General features: G+C 44.1%; 1 protein-coding gene across 7 annotated transcripts in view; it reads right to left on the bottom strand.

Moving 5' to 3' along the window:
* Window positions 1-646: 646 nt before the first annotated feature.
* LOC308311656 (ATP-dependent RNA helicase DDX3X-like) overlaps window positions 647-18466 on the bottom strand; it is a 41880-nt gene continuing 24060 nt past the window's right edge. For 5 of the 7 annotated variants that reach the window (XM_080758432.1, XM_080758435.1, XM_080758436.1 and 2 more), the window contains 6 exons: window positions 17334-17384; window positions 14305-14486; window positions 12511-12628; window positions 11653-11806; window positions 10888-11012; window positions 647-9521 (listed from right to left, as the gene is read on the bottom strand). In XM_080758432.1, the coding sequence (XP_080614558.1) occupies window positions 9442-9521; window positions 10888-11012; window positions 11653-11806; window positions 12511-12628; window positions 14305-14486; window positions 17334-17384 (710 nt within the window). In that variant the 3' untranslated portion in view covers window positions 647-9441. The remainder of the gene's footprint in view (window positions 9522-10887; window positions 11013-11652; window positions 11807-12510; window positions 12629-14304; window positions 14487-17333; window positions 17385-18466) is intronic. The other 2 variants (XR_013963695.1, XM_080758437.1) reach the window with 2 other exon arrangements.

Genomic DNA, 18466 nt, shown 5'->3' with positions numbered 1-18466 from the left:
ACAGCTTTTTTTTTGTTTTATTATTTAATCGACTTGGAGAGAAATCTGGACAAGTTTTCTATTTTTTTTCTATTTTTTTTTTTGGGTACTTGATAGTACTGCAATGCTGTGTGTTTGTTGTTCGTTTCTGTTTTTAGAAAAATGGTTTAAAATGATAGCTATCTCTTGTTTGTTTGTTTATGTTTTTATCCAAACCTTGGCATTGTTGGTTGGTTGCGTTTGTTTCAAATTCCCGTCGTCGCCAATCGAAACCATTTGATCGCAAGAGTATTATTTCTTTATTCTCTTTATTATCATTAGCGATGGATCCTGTCGCGAAAAAAATAAAATAAAATAAAAAATAACAGGTCGCGGATTTGATATCGAGTCCAATATTCTATGACTTTTAAAGGTAACTCGTGTAGGATCTTCCCCAAATATATCACTGCTTGGTGATTCAGATCAAAACATCAGAACCATGATTCCGATTCTGTAATCACTGCTGTGTGACTTCACATCATATCGGAAGAGGTTAATCTTTGGCCACATTACAGACATTAGTACATATAGTCCTCATTCCTTTGTCTTGGATTATACTCCTTTCTTTGATAAAAATGACAGTGCAAGTAGGCAGGATGCTACTTGTGTTTTTTTTTTGGGGGGGGGGGGGGGGGGGGGGGGGCGGCTAGGGTTGGCATGAGAAAGTGCCATCCCATGTCTAGAACACAGTATAGTACATGTCAATAACATAGTAGTCGTCTCGCGTCGCCAGACAACTATTCCACAATCTCCGAATGCTAGTATGTATTATACAGTCTGGAAAATCCCGTTCACAAAGACATTTTAAAAATATCTTTACATCCAATTGTTTTAATTACCATTACTGCCAAGCAGAGAGCTGAATATTGCGCTTAAGATGATTTTGATTTATATTAGGATGAATTTGCGCGACTGTTAAAGACGAAACGGAAGCGGGGAGGTTGCTTCACTTACGATTCATCGCTTACTCATGACCGGAGCTTCCGTTGCTCCAGACTGTATGACGGAAGCGTTTATATTTTACTCGCGATCAGAGCTTCCGTTGCTCCAGACTGTATGACAGAAGCATTTATATTTTACTCACGATCAGAGCTTCCGTTGCTCCAGACTGTACGACGGAAGCATTTATATTTTACTCGCGATCAGAGCTCAGACTGTACGAGGGAAGCATTTCTATTTTACTCGTGATCAGAGCTTCCGTCGCTCCAGACTGTACGAGGGAAGCATTTATATTTTACTCGTGATCAGAGCTTCCGTCGCTCCAGACTGTACGACGGAAGCATTTATATTTTACTCGCGATCAGAGCTTCCGTTGCTCCAGACTGTACGAGGGAAGCATTTATATTTTACTCGTGATCAGAGCTTCCGTCGCTCCAGACTGTATGACGGAAGCGTTTATATTTTACTTGTGATCAGAGCTTCCGTCGCTCCAGACTGTATGACGGAAGCGTTTATATTTTACTCGTGATCAGAGCTTCCGTCGCTCCAGACTGTATGACGGAAGCATTTATATTTTACTCGTGATCAGAGCTTCCGTCGCTCCAGACTGTACAACGGAAGCATTTATATTTTACTCTCGATCAGAGCTTCCGTCGCTCAAGCATTTGGACATTGTGGGAGGCCACAGTCTGGCAACGCCACACTAAATAACACAGTGATATATTGCAGAGGAACCCCCACACGTCACATATCTTTAACATTTAAAAAGCTCACACTACCCCAGAAAAATAGAAATCTCCACTCATACCGATGACGTTCGACATTCAAGTGCCAGTGTTTTCTGTTGTTTTATTTCATTTTTTTGTTATTTTTTTTTAATGTTTACTGTCTTTTGGTCAAGTCACTTTTTTTATTTTAAATATCAACTTTTTCATCGTTAGGCTTACAAAAATAAATATTTCTCAAAAATGCTCGATAAATTAATACAAACTAGCAGCGAAAGTAGACTCTAGTACTTGTGTATGTGTGCAAATAGCTAAAAAATCCCTCCAGTGACTGCTGCAGGTAACTAGAATTCTCCCTGCCTGGTCCCTAAGAAACTCTGCTTCATAGTCGTGAGGAAAAAGAATAATCAACCATCCCCTCTTTTTCTAAAACTCAAACTACATTTCAGTCTGGACGCCCCTCCACACACACGCGCGCACGCACGCACGCACGCTCACACACACGGAAAACGGAAACACTTCTCAGAAGCTTTGACTTTTTGTTTTTCTTCTAAAGACTTAATTGTGCAATAAAAAGAAAAAAACAAATTAAGTGTAAAACGACCACTTTTTGTTCACTTTCGAACAACCCCAGATAGTGGTGCCGACAACAGGCCGCAAAGACAACACGTTATCAGTAGCACCATTTTATAATATTCGTTCCCAGGGACGTGCACAGAGGTGGTTGTACCACCATGTGGCGCTGTACCACCATGTGGCAGGGACGCGCACAGAGGTGTCAGAGAGGCAGGGGCTGAAATACCATTAAGAGGGCACTTTGACAGAAATAGCGAAAATAGCTGATCTGCAAGCTCGTAGATCAGCTTGTAGATCAGCTATTTTCGATGCGCAACCCAGCACTCTTTATGTAGTGGAGATGCAGCTAGGTGTAACGACATGGATTTCTACACAAATTAGTTCAACGCAAAACGATGCGTTCCCAAAGTTCAGGAGACTTCAGGAAAGAAAAAGCAATTCTCCTGAATGCTGCCCTCGGGGGTATATAGCATGGAAAGGAAAGGGGGGCATTTTGCATTTCTTTCACCATGTAGTAAATGCTGCATTCGTGGTCTGGAAGGAGGGCAGTTGTTTTACAGGCGGGTAAAAGGGGCCGGGGGCTGAAGCCCCCCTTTTGATGTCTATGTGTGCACGTCCCTGATTGTTCTGAATCCGCTGGAAAAAAAAATAACTCCACCACGAACGTATAAATAAAGTCAAGATGGCTCCGGGCCGCGCCCCACTGCGCCACGCGGTATCCTGTAAAATTAGGTGACAACACCGCCACCCGCTGGCCGTCTGTGGTCATTACATTGTTAAGGCATCAAAGCGTAATTATTATTTCCCCCCCCCCCCCCCCCACCAACGACGACGACGACAACGGCGGGGTTGGAACGGTTCGGTCGGGAGAGGACGCAGCGGTGGAATGGTGGAAAAAGTACTCACTTGTTTTACTTAAGTAAAAGTACCAATACTGCAATTTAGAACTAAAAAAAAGTACAAGGAATTGAAAATGTACTCGAGAAAAAAGTACAAAAGTGTCGGCATCAAAATGTACTTAAAGTACTAAAAGTACTCATTGTGCATAATGTGCCATTTCAAGTACAAAATCTATTGAAAATAGCAGATCTACAAGCAGAGATGGTAGATCGGCTACTTTCAAATGGCCGGGTTGAAGTGGTGAATGTTATGTTTTTCTAATCAAAATTAAAATCTCCAAAGTACCTAAAGTTTTCAAATAATTGTAGTGGTAGTAAAAGTACAAATAAATCTTGGCTCCGAGATGTAGTGGAGTAGAGGTAAAAGTACTGGAAATTGGAATTGGAAATACTCAAGTAAAGTACAAAAATAATTGTACTTAGTTACTTTCCACCACTGATGAAATGAGAAAGTCGGTCTGTCGAGAGGACACAGCGCTCAGAAATGAGAAGTCGGTCGGGAGAGTACACAGCGCTGAATCTGTACTTAGCCAAAGCAGACGACAACACGTCTACATTATACTATAATCAAATGCGCTTCCGTCGAGCAAATCAATAAATGCACTGGGAGTTGAGCTTTAAGCATCGGTATTACAACTTTTCACATATTGTTTAACGGTAACATCATTTTCCAAAGTGGGGAAAAACCAGCCCTGATCCTGGTCCGCGGGGATACAAATACCAAGGCCAAACCGCGTCAAAGTCATATAAAATGTTGTTTTTTTAAGGGATGCACTGACATTTGAATTAGTCTTGCAGCTATTGTAAAATAAATAATTAATACTTTGCTATAATACAGTTTTATCAGTTTTAGCCTTACTGGAAAACAAAAGCGTTGCTCCTATTTGAACGGCTACAGAAACCTATTACCTATGGATGTACAATAAAGCTTTAGATTTATTCGGATTTACAAGTAGTGCCAATTTATGTCTCCCGAGATGTTGGGAAGCGCTGTCATTTAGTTTGGAGACTCAAGGCTCATACATAGTCTGGATTTTCGGTGGTGAGGTGACCACCGAACTACAACATGACGTCACTGAGGTGACCACCGAACTACAACATGACGTCACTGAGGTGACCACCGAACTACAACATGACGTCACTGAGGTGACCACCGAACTACAACATGACGTCACTGAGCGGCGGTGAAGAGCAAACCAACCGACACCGCCCCAGCCCTTCTCTCTGTTTTTACTCACCACCGCTCAACGTTATTTCAGCTCCGGTGGTCACCTCACCACCGCTCAACGTTATTTCAGCTCCGGTGGTCACCTCACCACCAGAGGGGTGGTCACCTCACCACCGGAGCGGTGGTCACCTCACCACCGCTCAACGTTATTTCAGCTCCGGTGGTCACCTCACCACCAAACAAATCCAGACTATGAATGAGCCTTAAGCCGCACTCACAAAAACACCACAAAATGTCACGGAGCGCGCGTTTGATATCTCCTCGTCGACACACTTGAAATCGATGCCATTGCATTGACGAAGCACACACGCCACCCAGCAAGGCACTGGATGAACGGTTTGACTGCAGAACGCGCTATTTGTTTTTTTGTGTTTAATTCGCCGTTTCTTTGACAATTAAAAAGAAATAGCGGATTCGTCGTGGACGAGGCCGTCGCGTTATGATGACGTAACCACAAAGTATATAACATAATGCTTAAAAACACCAAACGGGGGTTCCTGACATCCTGAATGAACGGGCTAAAAGTCCTCCAGAGAAATGCTACAACATCCACGACAATGCTTTTTTTTGTTTCTCCGACCCATCGGTTGCCATGTCACCTGATTGTCAATCTGCTGCAACCTGCGCTACTACGACTCCAGAATTTCAGCTGCTTGAGGGGTTAGAAAAATGTGCGTCCGTGCCTCGGCTGCACAAAAAAAAGAAGAAGGAAAAACCTCTCAGTGTCACGTCCAATCACACCGAGAGCCGGCGTCGAGCATCTCCACCGAACATGCTAGCAAATATCACAATTTTACGGAATACAAAAAAAAAAAAAAAAAAAAGGAGTTTGTGCCCAGATGCGGTTTGAAAATTCCAACATGACCCGCGCGAGCCCCCTGAGCCACCAACACACCCCCCCCCCCCCCCAGAGCGCACTGGAACGCTGCTATAAGACTAAGTCGACTGCAGTTTACTCTCTAGACCTCTCCATCAAACGTGTCCTCAAAGCCTAAGAGGGGAATAGGCTTGTGTTTTATAAGATATACGGTTCAAGTTGGACCTGACCAGGACAGCGACATGCACCATTCAAATGTCGCTTTACAGAGAGAGAGAGAGAGAGAGAGAGAGAGAATAAAGATATTATTAAACTAAATGAAAGAGGCTTAAATTTTACTTTTTTCGCTTGGCGGAATCCTTTGAAATCCTTGACCAAAAAACAACAACACTTTGCACACTTTTACACAGCGCCCAGGGTTAGCTCAGCGTACAAATTGCCCAAACTGAGCGTCGCCGGAACTACACGGACCGTAGGCAAAAAAAAAAACGACCTCACCTCAACCCGGTATGTGGTTAAGTGGCTCGTTTTGAGTCCCATCTATTTATATTTCATGAGATTCTTCGCTTCGCTTCGCATTTGCGTTTTTTTTTTTTTAATATCACAACTACAATCTTAAACGGCTCAATTTCCATGACAACAAAGTGGTTCACCTAAATTAAGTGTAAATCAAACCCCCCTCCCACCGGATGAAAACCGATTAATAAATAAATACATGTTTGGTTGTCTTGTTTTCCTGCCATCCATCTGGCAGCAACAACAGTGCATTTCTTTACCCTGCTCCGCTGCGCCGGAGTTTACTTTATTTACATTTGAGAGGAAATTGAACCTTCAACCACTATAGAGTCCAAATGAGCGCTGGGGCTTGAATCTCAAGCTAGGGATGAAAGACGGCCATTTCGCAACACGCTGTAAGCTTGTAGATCGGACCGTTTTAGTTTTTTTTTAATAAACTCGGTAACAAAAGTTTGGAAACTTAAGTTTGGTCCAGTATTTCTCTACTTTAGTAAAACCAATTGGTATCGAGATTTTATTTAAAAACGTTCACTCTGAAAGAATATATATTCAAAGAGACTATTATTATTCAAGTGGAGAAATAATGGAGCAAAGTTAAGTTTCCAAACTTCCGTTGTGGAGTTTAGCTCCAGTGGTCAAGTTGTACAGCCCATGTAATGGAAGGGTACTTTATATTTTGGCCCAGGCTCGCCTTTTCATCCCGGACTTAAAAAGGAAGAAAAAATAAGAAACGGAACTGGAATGGCTTATTTTAGGAGAAGACTCTTCATATTAACAATCCAGGATAGAGTGAGCAAGAATTTTATTTGAACTCTTTAATGTTTCGTCTTTTTGTTTAGTTTTTGTCTCCATGTTTGAATCCTCCTTGAAAGATGATTATTTTTTTGGCAGACAAGAAGGGGTTGTCGAAAACGTCCCGTCGTCGAATCTCTCTCTCTCTCCCGTTTAAAAAAAATGGGCGTAAAAACGGGAGCCGGTTTTCCCAGAAGCGTGCCACAAAAAAAAAAAAAACTACAAATATTAAATGAAAAGAAAAACAAAACAAATAACAAAACTGACCGCAGATCTAGCTGTAGGCTCAAAAAGTGCGTCACGGTTTTGACTGCCTGTGTGTGACACTGTAGTTTGATCAAGTACAACATTAATTTAATTTAAATTAAAGAGATGAGAGGAGGATTCTAACCGACAGCAACAACGTCACCACTATGACGAGAAAGGGCCGGCCCGCGATGCAACAAAGCGAAGGTTTACTTTTATTTGTTTTATTTCCATTGACAGGCAACGATTTGCTGTGGTCGGTTCAACTCCCAGTCGAGACACAGTCTGGGTGGAGAGTACACCCGTACAGCAGGGGTTCTCAACCTGTGGGTCTGGACCCCCAGGGGGGTCCCCACACGTTTATTTTGGGGGGTGGGGACGGGACGGGACCCAAAATACCTCAACAAAATAGAAAGAAAGAAAAGACAAAATCCATCACGGCATCAAAAGTAATCAACAAACTATACTGTAAAAACTGCATGGTGAAACATTGGTCAAATTGTCAAATAATATAAGATAGCAGATCTACAAGCTCACAACGCCTCACATTGCGAGGCGTTGTGAGCTTGTAGATCTGCTGTTCTTTGTAACTAAAAACTAAATGGAACACTTGATTCCAAGTGCTTCTCAGGGTGGTGGGGGGTCCCCCAGTTCAAATGTAATTATTTGGGGGGGGGGGGGGGGGGTCCCAGGTTGAGGACCACTGCCACACAGTAACAGCAGGTGGTGATGCTTTTGGGGAAACGGCTCGTCAAAAAACCCCGTGACAAAAAAAAATGAACTCCGTTAAAGACGAACGAGAAGTCGCGTCGAGTCGCGTCGTCATCGCACTAGTTTTTTTAATTCTAGTTTTTTTTTTCTTTTTTTTGCCAAGGTTTGATTTAGCTCAAGCCTAGTTAGATTTTTTTCTTCCTTCCTTCCAAAAAAATGTTTTAACTAAAGAAAATGTTTAAACCCAAATAGGACATTAAATAACATCTTTTATTTGTCAGATTTATGGCCAAGTATATTTCTTTTTTTTTGGCCAGTTATAAATGACAACAAAAAAAAAGGGGGGAAATAAAAAATAAAACAAGTTCAGAAGAAGAAGAAACGTACTAATTTTCGAAAAGGCACACAGTACATAAACAAACAAATGATCCTCCATCTTTTTTCTTTTTCATTTTAAAAAAATAATAAGGAAAATGCAGTCATTTGTAAGAGCGGTGAACTTAAAGAACAGCAACAAGTCCTAGGAGTCTACGTTTGCTATCGTTGTGGCCAACTGGGGCAGGGGGACACACACAAAACAACGCCCGTTCCCCTGATCGTTGTGGCCACTAGGGGGGGGACACAACGCCCCTGTTCCCCTGATCGTCGTGGCCACTAGGGGGGGACACAACGCCCCTGTTCCCCTGATCGTTGTGGCCACTAGGGGGGGACACAACGCCCCTGTTCCCCTCGGCTGAACCAAAAGACTCTCTCTGGCTTTTCTTGTGAAACATTACGATATAAGAACAGTGGTTCCCAAAGAGGGAGGGGGTTTATCCAGGGACCACCCCCCCCCCCCCACACACACACACACACACACACTCCCCCAGGGGTTCCAAATGAACACTTCATCTCTTACGAGAGGTATGGGGGGGAGGGGAGGGGGTGGTGGGGCGGCGGGGGGAGGGGAGGGGGGGCGGGGGTCCTTGAACTAAAAGCAAAAACAAAAGAAAACAGAGACCACTGTAATAAAAGGATCGGGGGGGAAACTCCTTCTCTCTCTCGAGACCCTTCGCTCAAATAGTTACACATCTGTTTCAGGCCTGGACGAACTCATAGGATAATCCAATAATATACATCTTTCAACAAGTGGGGGAGGGGTGGGTGGGTGGGGGGTGTGAGGGGGGGGGGGGGGGGGGAGGGGTGGGAAGCATAACAAAACAAATCAAACTTTTTGATTCACGAGTGACAACTACAACGTCTGAGGCTGGTTTAAAAAGTAAAAACTGTTCATAGAGAAAACAAAAACAAAAACCAAGAGCATCTCAGCAAAAAGAAAAGAGGAAAAAAAACTAACCGAGAGGCGATATGCGTTCAGAAAGAACGCCATGTCTGGGGCTAGCCGAAGGATCATCTTAAAACGCCCCCCCCTCCCCCCCCCCCCCCCCCCCCTCGTCCATCGCTCGACGATGCGCTACGAAAAAAAATTAAAATCACGCAGCGTGCAAAAACGCCTGGATGGTTTTCATTCAGTCGGTTCAGTATTATTATTGTTGTTGGATGTTGTTCACCAGTCGGTTCAGAATTATTATTATTATCATTGTTGTCGTTGGATGTTTGTTCACCAGAAATCTTCATGGTTGGGAATATAATTATTAATTATTAAACGTGTCCTTCGTTTTGCGTTCTTCTTCCCTCCACGGAGGAAAGTAAAATAAAAAATAAAACAATGAGCTAGTGATGATCGTTATAGCGTTGTCTTCACGGAGAGAAAGTAAAAACTGGACAAAGGGGGCGCGCCTCTAGCTCGTAGTAACAAAGACTCTACGGGGCGGGCGGGGGGTGTGGGGGGTCAAGCAGTGATAGGAAATGACCGGCTGGTGAAGACAGACTGGGGAGCGAGGGATGGATGGAGGGACGGGTGTAGAAAAGAGGGGGGGTGTGTGAGGGGAGGAAAAGGGGGCAAAAGAAGGGGTGGGGGGGGGAGAAGACCAGTTAGTTGCCCCACCAGTCCACCTGGGAGTGGGTGTAGTTTCCTCCGTAGCCGTCGCCGCTGTAGAAGTTACCGAATCCACCTGCGGACGAGAAGGAGGAGTCAGTCGTTATGCTTCAGCTGTTGGGAAAAATGGCCGATCTACGAGCTCGTGGCGCGCGATGAAAAAAAACGTGAAAATGTGATGCAAATCTTCGAATATATATTCTTTCAGAGCGAACGTTTTTAACTCAAATATACAGTGATCCATGTACGCTGAACGTTTATTTTATTTATTTTTTTTAGGGGTGTGAGGGATAATAATAATATTATATAAACTACGGGTAATCAAATTACCATGCAGATGTTTATTATGGCTCTCATTTTCCCATCTGTCTTAAAAACCTCATCTTCAAATGTAATACCTACGGTCAGATTTGGTCAAATTTAAGACTTTTTAAGACGAGTGACTTTTAATTTGTGTGAATTTCAGCCTCTGTGGGGGGGTATTCATATGCAAATATCATGACCAATGGCATTGCAATGAACATCAATCATGACATTTAGGTGAAAAAATAACAGAATTAAATGGAATTCATGAATTAAAATATGTTGTATTATTGCAACGCTGGGTGTTACAGGGTTAAGGACCAGCGGAAAACCCAGGTGCATCCATGCCATGTATTTTACGTTCTCGATAAGAACCACATACTAACAGGCCATTAGTTCCAGGAAGTAGGACAGAACCACATACAAACAGGCCATTAGTTCCAGACAGGACCACATACAAACAGGCCATTAGTTCCAGACAGTAGGACAGGACCACATACAAACAGGCCATTAGTTCCAGACGGTAGGACAGAACCACATACAAACAGGCCATTAGTTCCAGACAGTAGGACAGAAGCACATACAAACAGGCCATTAGTTCCAGACAGTAGGACAGAACCAAATACAAACAGGCCATTAGTTCCAGACAGTAGGACAGAACCAAATACAAACAGGCCATTAGTTCCAGACAGTAGGACAGAAGCACATACAAACAGGCCATTAGTTCCAGACAGGACCACATACAAACAGGCCATTAGTTCCAGACGGTAGGACAGGACCACATACAAACAGGCCATTAGTTCCAGACGGTAGGACAGGACCACATACAAACAGGCCATTAGTTCCAGACGGTAGGACAGAACCACATACAAACAGGCCATTAGTTCCAGACAGTAGGACAGAACCACATACAAACAGGCCATTAGTTCCAGACAGTAGGACAGAAGCACATACAAACAGGCCATTAGTTCCAGACAGTAGGACAGAACCACATACAAACAGGCCATTAGTTCCAGACAGTAGGACAGAACCACATACAAACAGGCCATTAGTTCCAGACAGAAGACAGAACCACATACAAACAGGCCATTAGTTCCAGACAGTAGGACAGTGAACGGGCGTAGCGGAAGGACCCTTACCTCCTACGAAGCCGCGGTTCCCGCCGTGCCCTGCCTGGCCCCGCCCGCCGCGGCCGCCGAAGCCCCCTCCCCCGCCTCCGGTGGTGTTCTGGCGGTAGTCCCGCGCTCCGAAGCCGCCCGAGAACCTGAGCGGAGGACGACATGAAAACCATGTTAAAACCACACACAAACACACACAGAGATGGTGGAGGAAACCATGCAAGGCACCAACCAGCACATGGGGAGCAATCAGGGGTTCAGAGTCTTGCTCAAGGACACTTCGACTTCGATCGATCGAAAAATGTTAAGTCGACAACCTTTTTTTCACAGACGAAAACTAAACACAATCTAAGCTATGATGGCTAAAACTGAGACTAAATATATTGAAATTTTGCAAGGAATCTGGGGAACGTTTTGCCCTCCCTCGAGCACATTACGCTCCAGAGACGTTAATGTGTGTGTGTGTGTGTGTGTGTGTGTGTGTGTGTGTGTGTGTGTGTGTGGGTGTTAGGGCATTGAGCAACTAGTCGACTAGTAAATCCACTAGTCCACCTTGTTGGTACTAGTTGATAAGAAAAAGTTATAGTCATTAATGTACACAGTTTTTAAAATACAATTATTTTCTAGTAAACTAGGCAACTAGTAACAAATTATTAGAAGTGAATGCCCTAGTGACATTGTGTGTGTGTCTTTCTGCTTTGGCAATGTAAACGTATGTTTTCTCATGCCAATAAAGCCCTTTGAATTGAATTGTGTGTGTGTGTGTGTGTGTGTCTCTCTCTCCACCTCTTAGAGCGCCCTCTGCTGGTGCTCTTGTGCTGGTGTTCGTAGGCCAGGCTCTCCAGCCATGAAGGAACCTCCTGCTTGGCCTCCACCAGGATGTCCAGAAGGTCTTTAGTGATGTTCCCGTTCTTATCGTTGAAGAACGACGTGGCCAGCCCTGAGCACACACGCACGCACGCACACCACACACACACACACACACACACGCACGTGAAATTACAGAGTTACCGTGATGCTATTTCCGTGCTCGGACGGACCCAGGCATACACATTGCACTAAAAAAATCGTGAAATCGTGGCGCAAATCTTTGAAAAAAATAAAAAATAAAAAAATAAAAAAATATATATATATCTTTCACAGCGAACGTTTTTTTTAGTCTTTGTTTCTGGGGGGAGACAACGGAGTTTGTGGCCTCTGATTGGCCAACACCCGCTCTGTGGGTGAATGACATCACCGCTCATGGTTGTTATAGGATGGGTGAATGACATCACCGCTCATGGTTGTTATAGGATGGGTGAATGACATCACCGCTCATGGTTGTTATAGGATGGGTGAATGACATCACCGCTCATGGTTGTTATAGGATGGGTGAATGACATCACCGCTCATGGTTGTTATAGGATGGGTGAATGACATCACCGCTCATGGTTGTTATAGGATGGGTGAATGACATCACCGCTCATGGTTGTTATAGGATGGGTGAATGACATCACCGCTCATGGTTGTTATAGGATGGGTGAATGACATCACCGCTCATGGTTGTTATAGGATGGGTGAATGACATCACCGCTCATGGTTGTTATAGGATGGGTGAATGACATCACCGCTCATGGTGGTTATAGGATGGGTGAATGGCCTCACCCAGGTTCCCCACGCGCCCCGTGCGTCCGATGCGGTGGACGTACTCCTCGATGTCGCTGGGCAGGTCGAAGTTTATCACGTGTTTCACGTTGGAGATGTCCAGACCACGGGCTGCCACCTGGGGGAGACAGAGAGAGGGAGAGAGAATTTACAATGTAGTCATTTTATCACAGGGGTTCTCAACGGAAATACTCGGGACCCCCGCCCCCTCCCGACCCCCAATATAAATGTACTGCTACAATAACCTTAATAATAGAGACAATACACCATAAATAAATACTGAAACCAGATATAATGATTAGGGAAGATGTATGCATTAACTATGTGTACTATGTAAACTCTTCATTTCCACTTTCCAGCCATTCAGTCTCAAATAATTTGGGGAGCCCCCAAAATAATTTGGTGACCCCCCAAGGGGTCGCGACCCACGGGTTGAGAACCCCTGATTTATCAGACGCTCTTAATCCATTTTGGGCGGGAACCCCTTTTGGTGTTTTAAACATTGTTATAATTTAACTATTGAAAAATAGCAGACAAGCTTGCCACTCGGTGGTGCGCTATGAGCTTGTGGATCTGCTATTTCTTTTAAATTGTGAAAATGTGGCGCAAATCTTTTAATCCATAGCGATTTACAGTAACAGGAGCAGGAACAAAAAGACATGGTAATACATCAAAAACATAAAAATAGTTATCATGAATCATACGTAAGCTTAATAACCTAACAGAGGAATATCTTTATAATTAAACTGCATATACACTATAGAGTGACATGTCTGCATAAAATGCTATCTAAGTTACATAAGTTCAGCCTTTGCATAAGCCTGTAAGGTCGTCGAGGCTAGGGGAGGGGCTACGGGCTAAGATGGAGTCTGAAGAGGTGGGTTTTCAGACTACGGCGGAAGATTGGGAGTGAGGCTGCAGTTCTGATCGTGATGGGAAGTGCGTTCCATAGTTCAGAGGCTGGAAATTGCACAGGTGAGAGGATTTAGGCTGATTAGCCCTCTAAGACCCGCATTCATTTCTACTTGCAAAAATATTTCAACCTTACTACTACTTTGTACTACTAGGACTAAAAAATGTTAAAAAAAATATAGTTTGATGAAAATTTTATAATAATTATATAATAATATAATAAATTAAAAAAATTACATTTGGGGGATATCTTTGACAATAATGAATAAAACATGTTCTAGACATTCTAATGATCACAAAAAAACATATATTACAATTATTTTACTTACTTTTATTAGGCTTAAAGGTCAAAAGTCATAGGTTAAAAAATGTCCAGAAACATTTTATTTGTGTGAATTTCAGCCTCTGTGGGCTATATTAAAATATAACTTGTTGCTAAAGCAACCTCTTAGAGGGTTAGGCCCACTTGTCAGAGACTGAGCAGAGCATTTTGTGGTGATTCTGGAGAACCGTGGGTCCGACCGACTCGATACTGGGCACTGCACTCCATGTGGGGGTGTGGAACGCGTGTGTCGAATGTGAAGTCGGTGGGGCGAACGGTTATTAAGTTACGTGCATTACAACCGTACATACACACACACACACACGCAGAGATGTGGCGCATTTGTAGTACCATTAGACCCGGGCTAGTGAACTTAACATGGCTCAGGGGCCACTCGGCTCAGGGGCCACTCAACAAGGTTGAGTAGCACTGCAATAGACAGACAGTATAACAGACAGACAGGCAGTATGACAGACAGACAGTATGACAGACAGACAGTATAACAGACAGACAGACAGTATGACAGACAGACAGTATGACAGACAGACAGGTGTACTGACCGCGGTGGCCACCAGGATGGGACATCGTCCCGACCTGAACTGGCTGAGCGCCTCCTCCCGGTCGCGCTGCGAGCGGTCTCCGTGGATGGAGGTGCAGGCGTAGCCCTCGCGGTACAGGAAGTCCTCCAGGGCGTCTGCGCCCTTCTTGGTCTCCACGAACACCAGCGTCAGAGAGTCCTTGCCTGTAGGGGGCGCCAGAGGGAAGTGAGACTCGACTCTAAAACAAGCCCCCGGTGAGGCTATCCAACGTTGAAGCTGCCACTACCTACTGGCGAAAAGTGGAACTGCAGCACTTTCGTGGAGGTGGACGGACGTTCATGACGTCACGTGCGTCATAGCCCGGACCTCAAATTTGAGGGGCTAGGCTAGGCTAAACTTCCGCTTGCTCGAGCCATTGAGTCATGCCATTGAGCCTAATGCATGTCAAACCTGGGGGGTCCTTGAAATTAAACGGGTTGAGAATCACTGCTAGAAAAGATCTTCTCTTATGGGGGGGGGGGGGGGGGGGTCCCTGGCTTATCTTTTCAAATGGGGGCCTGCAGGGCTAATTAGTGTCAATTTGGGGGTCCTTGACATGACGAAGTTTTGGAACCACTGAGATAGAGACAGGGCTTAAAGCCCAAAGAAATCCCAATCAGACTGAAAAAGATTTTTTGCAAATCTGCAGTGATCCCATTAAACAACCCCTATGAAATCCTCCGGACTGAAATCAGTCCCCAGGACTGAGAGCTTTAAGCCCTGGATAGAGAGGTCACCGGATGTCTCCTCCCATCTCAGCACACGAGGCCATTTCACCCCATCCCCCTCCCCCGCCTTCCCGTTCCTCTGGCCAATGGCCGAATTGAACAGTGTGTTATTTCTGGATAACAGACACTCTATAACAGACCGCTGCGCTCTACAACAGAACCGATGCCTAAACATACTCTCGGAGCACCTGCTGCGCCCGCTTGATTTACTGCTGTTTCCATCATGACAGTCATGTAAACACACACACACACACACACACACACACACACACACACACTCAATGTTACTCAATGTCATCTCAAAAATGGTTTTTGAAAACATTTGAGCGAGAAATAGACGATGCAGCAAACCCGAAAATGGATTCTATTTGATCAACTCACTTCCTCGTTTCCTGACAGTGCTGCAGCTGGCCAGACACCGGCCAGCGCGACACTAATGGAATACTTTCATTACCGCAACAAGCAAGGAAATACCTCGTTAACCTCGTTATGTTTTGGGTCAATTTATTGATTCATGTATTAAAGCTGCTATAAGCAATAGCATGTCCAAATCTTAACCCATTCTGACCGGGAACCCGTTTTGGTGTTAGCATCATGTTATGCTTTAGCTATTGAAAAATAGCAGATCTACAAGCTCATAGCGCGCCACCGAGTGGCGCGCTATGAGCTTGTAGGTCTGCTATTTTTGAAAAATCGAAGAACGACTGACATTTTTAGAATCTGATCCCAGATCAGAATGGGTTAATCAGACCAGTGTGTGTCCAGTGAAAACCTCGCATGAATCTGATCTCAGGTCAGAATGGGTTAATGGCCTAGTTATTTGTGGTATTCAGACAGCCAGCAGTGAGTAAAAAGCTTGCAAAAGGAATTTAGTCTCACACATCTAGGGGACGAAATCTGCATTCAAAGATTTTCTTAGAATATATTTGATTTGATTTTTATTTAAGGACCACCATTAGCTTTGTCATTGGTCGGGGGAAAAAAAAACAAAATGACAAAGCTTCTAGGAAAATCTTTGAATGCAGATTGCGGCCCCTAGATATGTCACAGAGACTAATCTTTTTGTGAGAGCGTTTTACCCATCGCTGGCTGTCTGAATACCAAAAGAAATAAAAAATAAAAAGTCCATTAAAATGTTGACATATTATTGCTTATAGAAGCTTTAAGTCATGTAATAAGCTGGGTAATGTATGGCTGAGTGGTCATTGTTTATATTTTAACCCATTATGGTTATGTTCTACTTTAGCCGTTTTTGAAAATAATCTTTGAATATATATTCTTTCAGAGCAAGCGTTTTTAACTCAAATCTTTGCTTCTGGGAGGAGGGTCCCTGGAACAACATGTTTTCAGATGGGGGTCGGCGGCCGATTACATATAATTCTGGGGCTCCTTGACATGAAATAGTTGGAGCACCACCGACACAGTGAAAACTGTCATAACTTTGAAGACATTTGTAGATCTGGTTTAAAAAGGTTAATCACCATGTCTGTGATTTATCCACCAACAAGGACCACTCAGCCACTAACCCCTTTACGACGAAAATAAGTTTGGCGCCTCTCGCAAAGTGCCTCTGCATCGGTGAAATGCAAATGCAGTCACAGAAGGCATTTCATTATTCTTTTTTGTTTTGTTTTGACAAGAACAGAGCAGAGCAGAATGTGCCACGTTTTCAATGCAGTTCAGCAACTACAGACGAATGACAATAGATATTGTTGTCATTGTAGATCTGCTGTTTATATTTGAAAAATCGTGAAAACGATCACAACACGCATGATGGCGCACACAGTGCGCACACACACAGTGCGCGCACGCGCACGCACACACACACACACACACACACACACACACACACACACACACACACACACACACACACACACACACACACACACACACACACACACACACACACACACACACACACACACACACACACACACACACACACACACACACACACACACACACACACACACACACACACACACACACACACACACACACACTCAACCAAGAAGAATGAAAGGTCTATCGAATTATATGTCCAACTGAGGCAAAAACATGAGACATATCAATATGTATGATGCTAAAAAATGATAATAAAAAAATGAGAGGCGGAGTCAGAACAAGCCACTACACATTAAGAAAGGAAGCAGGCAAAAATATATATATACTAAAAACGACAAAAAATATAAAATAAATAAATAATAATTAAATAGAAAAACAAAAACAAAAGGGTGTGTAATAATGACAGAAAGGTTGTCAGAGTTTCAAAGAGCTTACCGGGTTTCTCTATGGTGTCTCCTGCATTGTCCTGAACCTCGCTGGGGATCACTTTAGATAAAAACCACACCGAACGAGAACCACGTGTCAACAACACCATGTGGGACACAAACCACACCCTGACCTAACCTGGCCGTCGCCAGGCTTCCCACGTCGGAGGAAAGCCTGGTCTGCGTTACTAAATTGCCGTGTGATCCGGTCGGGAGCGGATGATATCGCTACGTCATGTTGTAGTCATTGTTTTGTAGTCATCAGGATGATGTCGCTACGTCATGTTGTAGTCATTGTTTTGTAGTCATCAGGATGATATCGCTACGTCATGTTGTAGTCATTGTTTTGTAGTCATCAGGATGATGTCGCTACGTCATGTTGTAGTCATTGTTTTGTAGTCATCAGGATGATGTCGCTACGTCATGTTGTAGTCGTTTTTTTGGGGGGGTTTTTTATATATTTTTTATCCCACGATTTTGTAACCCATTTTTCACCCCTGTGTCAATTATCTAATGTGATCCTGGGGTCTACACACCCTCCGCCAACCTAGTCCCCATATACATGGGGGACATGGGGAGAGCAACTCATGCTTCCTTCATGCCCGAGTGTCCAAGTTGCTCCTTTGCACCTGACAGGGGGGAGTTTCCCTGGTTGGACGTAGCGCGTGGAAGGAACACGTTATTCCAACCAGGTCCTTTCCCCTCCATCAGGCGCCCCGGCTGGCCAGGGGGAGGCAGTTTAGAGACCAGGATTACTGCATGTTTTTTGTGAGGGTACCTACCCTAGGGGACACGGGGAGAACATGCAAACTCCACACAGAAAGGCCCTTTCGAGGAGGAAACACGCCGCCAGCGCCCACAGCGTCCCGAGTGGGAATCGAACCCAGGACCTTCTAGCTGTGAGGCGACACCACTACCAACTGTGCCACCTGTGTCATTGTTTTGTAGTCATCCGGAACTTCCTTTTCCCTCAAACCGATTTTTCTCAATAAAAGCTGCAGGCTATATGAGAGCTTTTATTGTTATTCTTCCGGTTTGAGGGAAGTTCCCGGATGACTACAAAACAATACTAAAACATGACGTAACGATATAATCTGCTCCAGACCGGATCATGAACCCGAAAAGGAATGCTTTCACCTAGTG

This window comes from Protomyctophum bolini, assembly GCF_963924005.1.
Source record: "Protomyctophum bolini genome assembly, chromosome: 24".
NCBI lineage: Eukaryota > Metazoa > Chordata > Actinopteri > Myctophiformes > Myctophidae > Protomyctophum > Protomyctophum bolini.
This window is presented reverse-complemented; position numbering and strand designations above follow the sequence as displayed.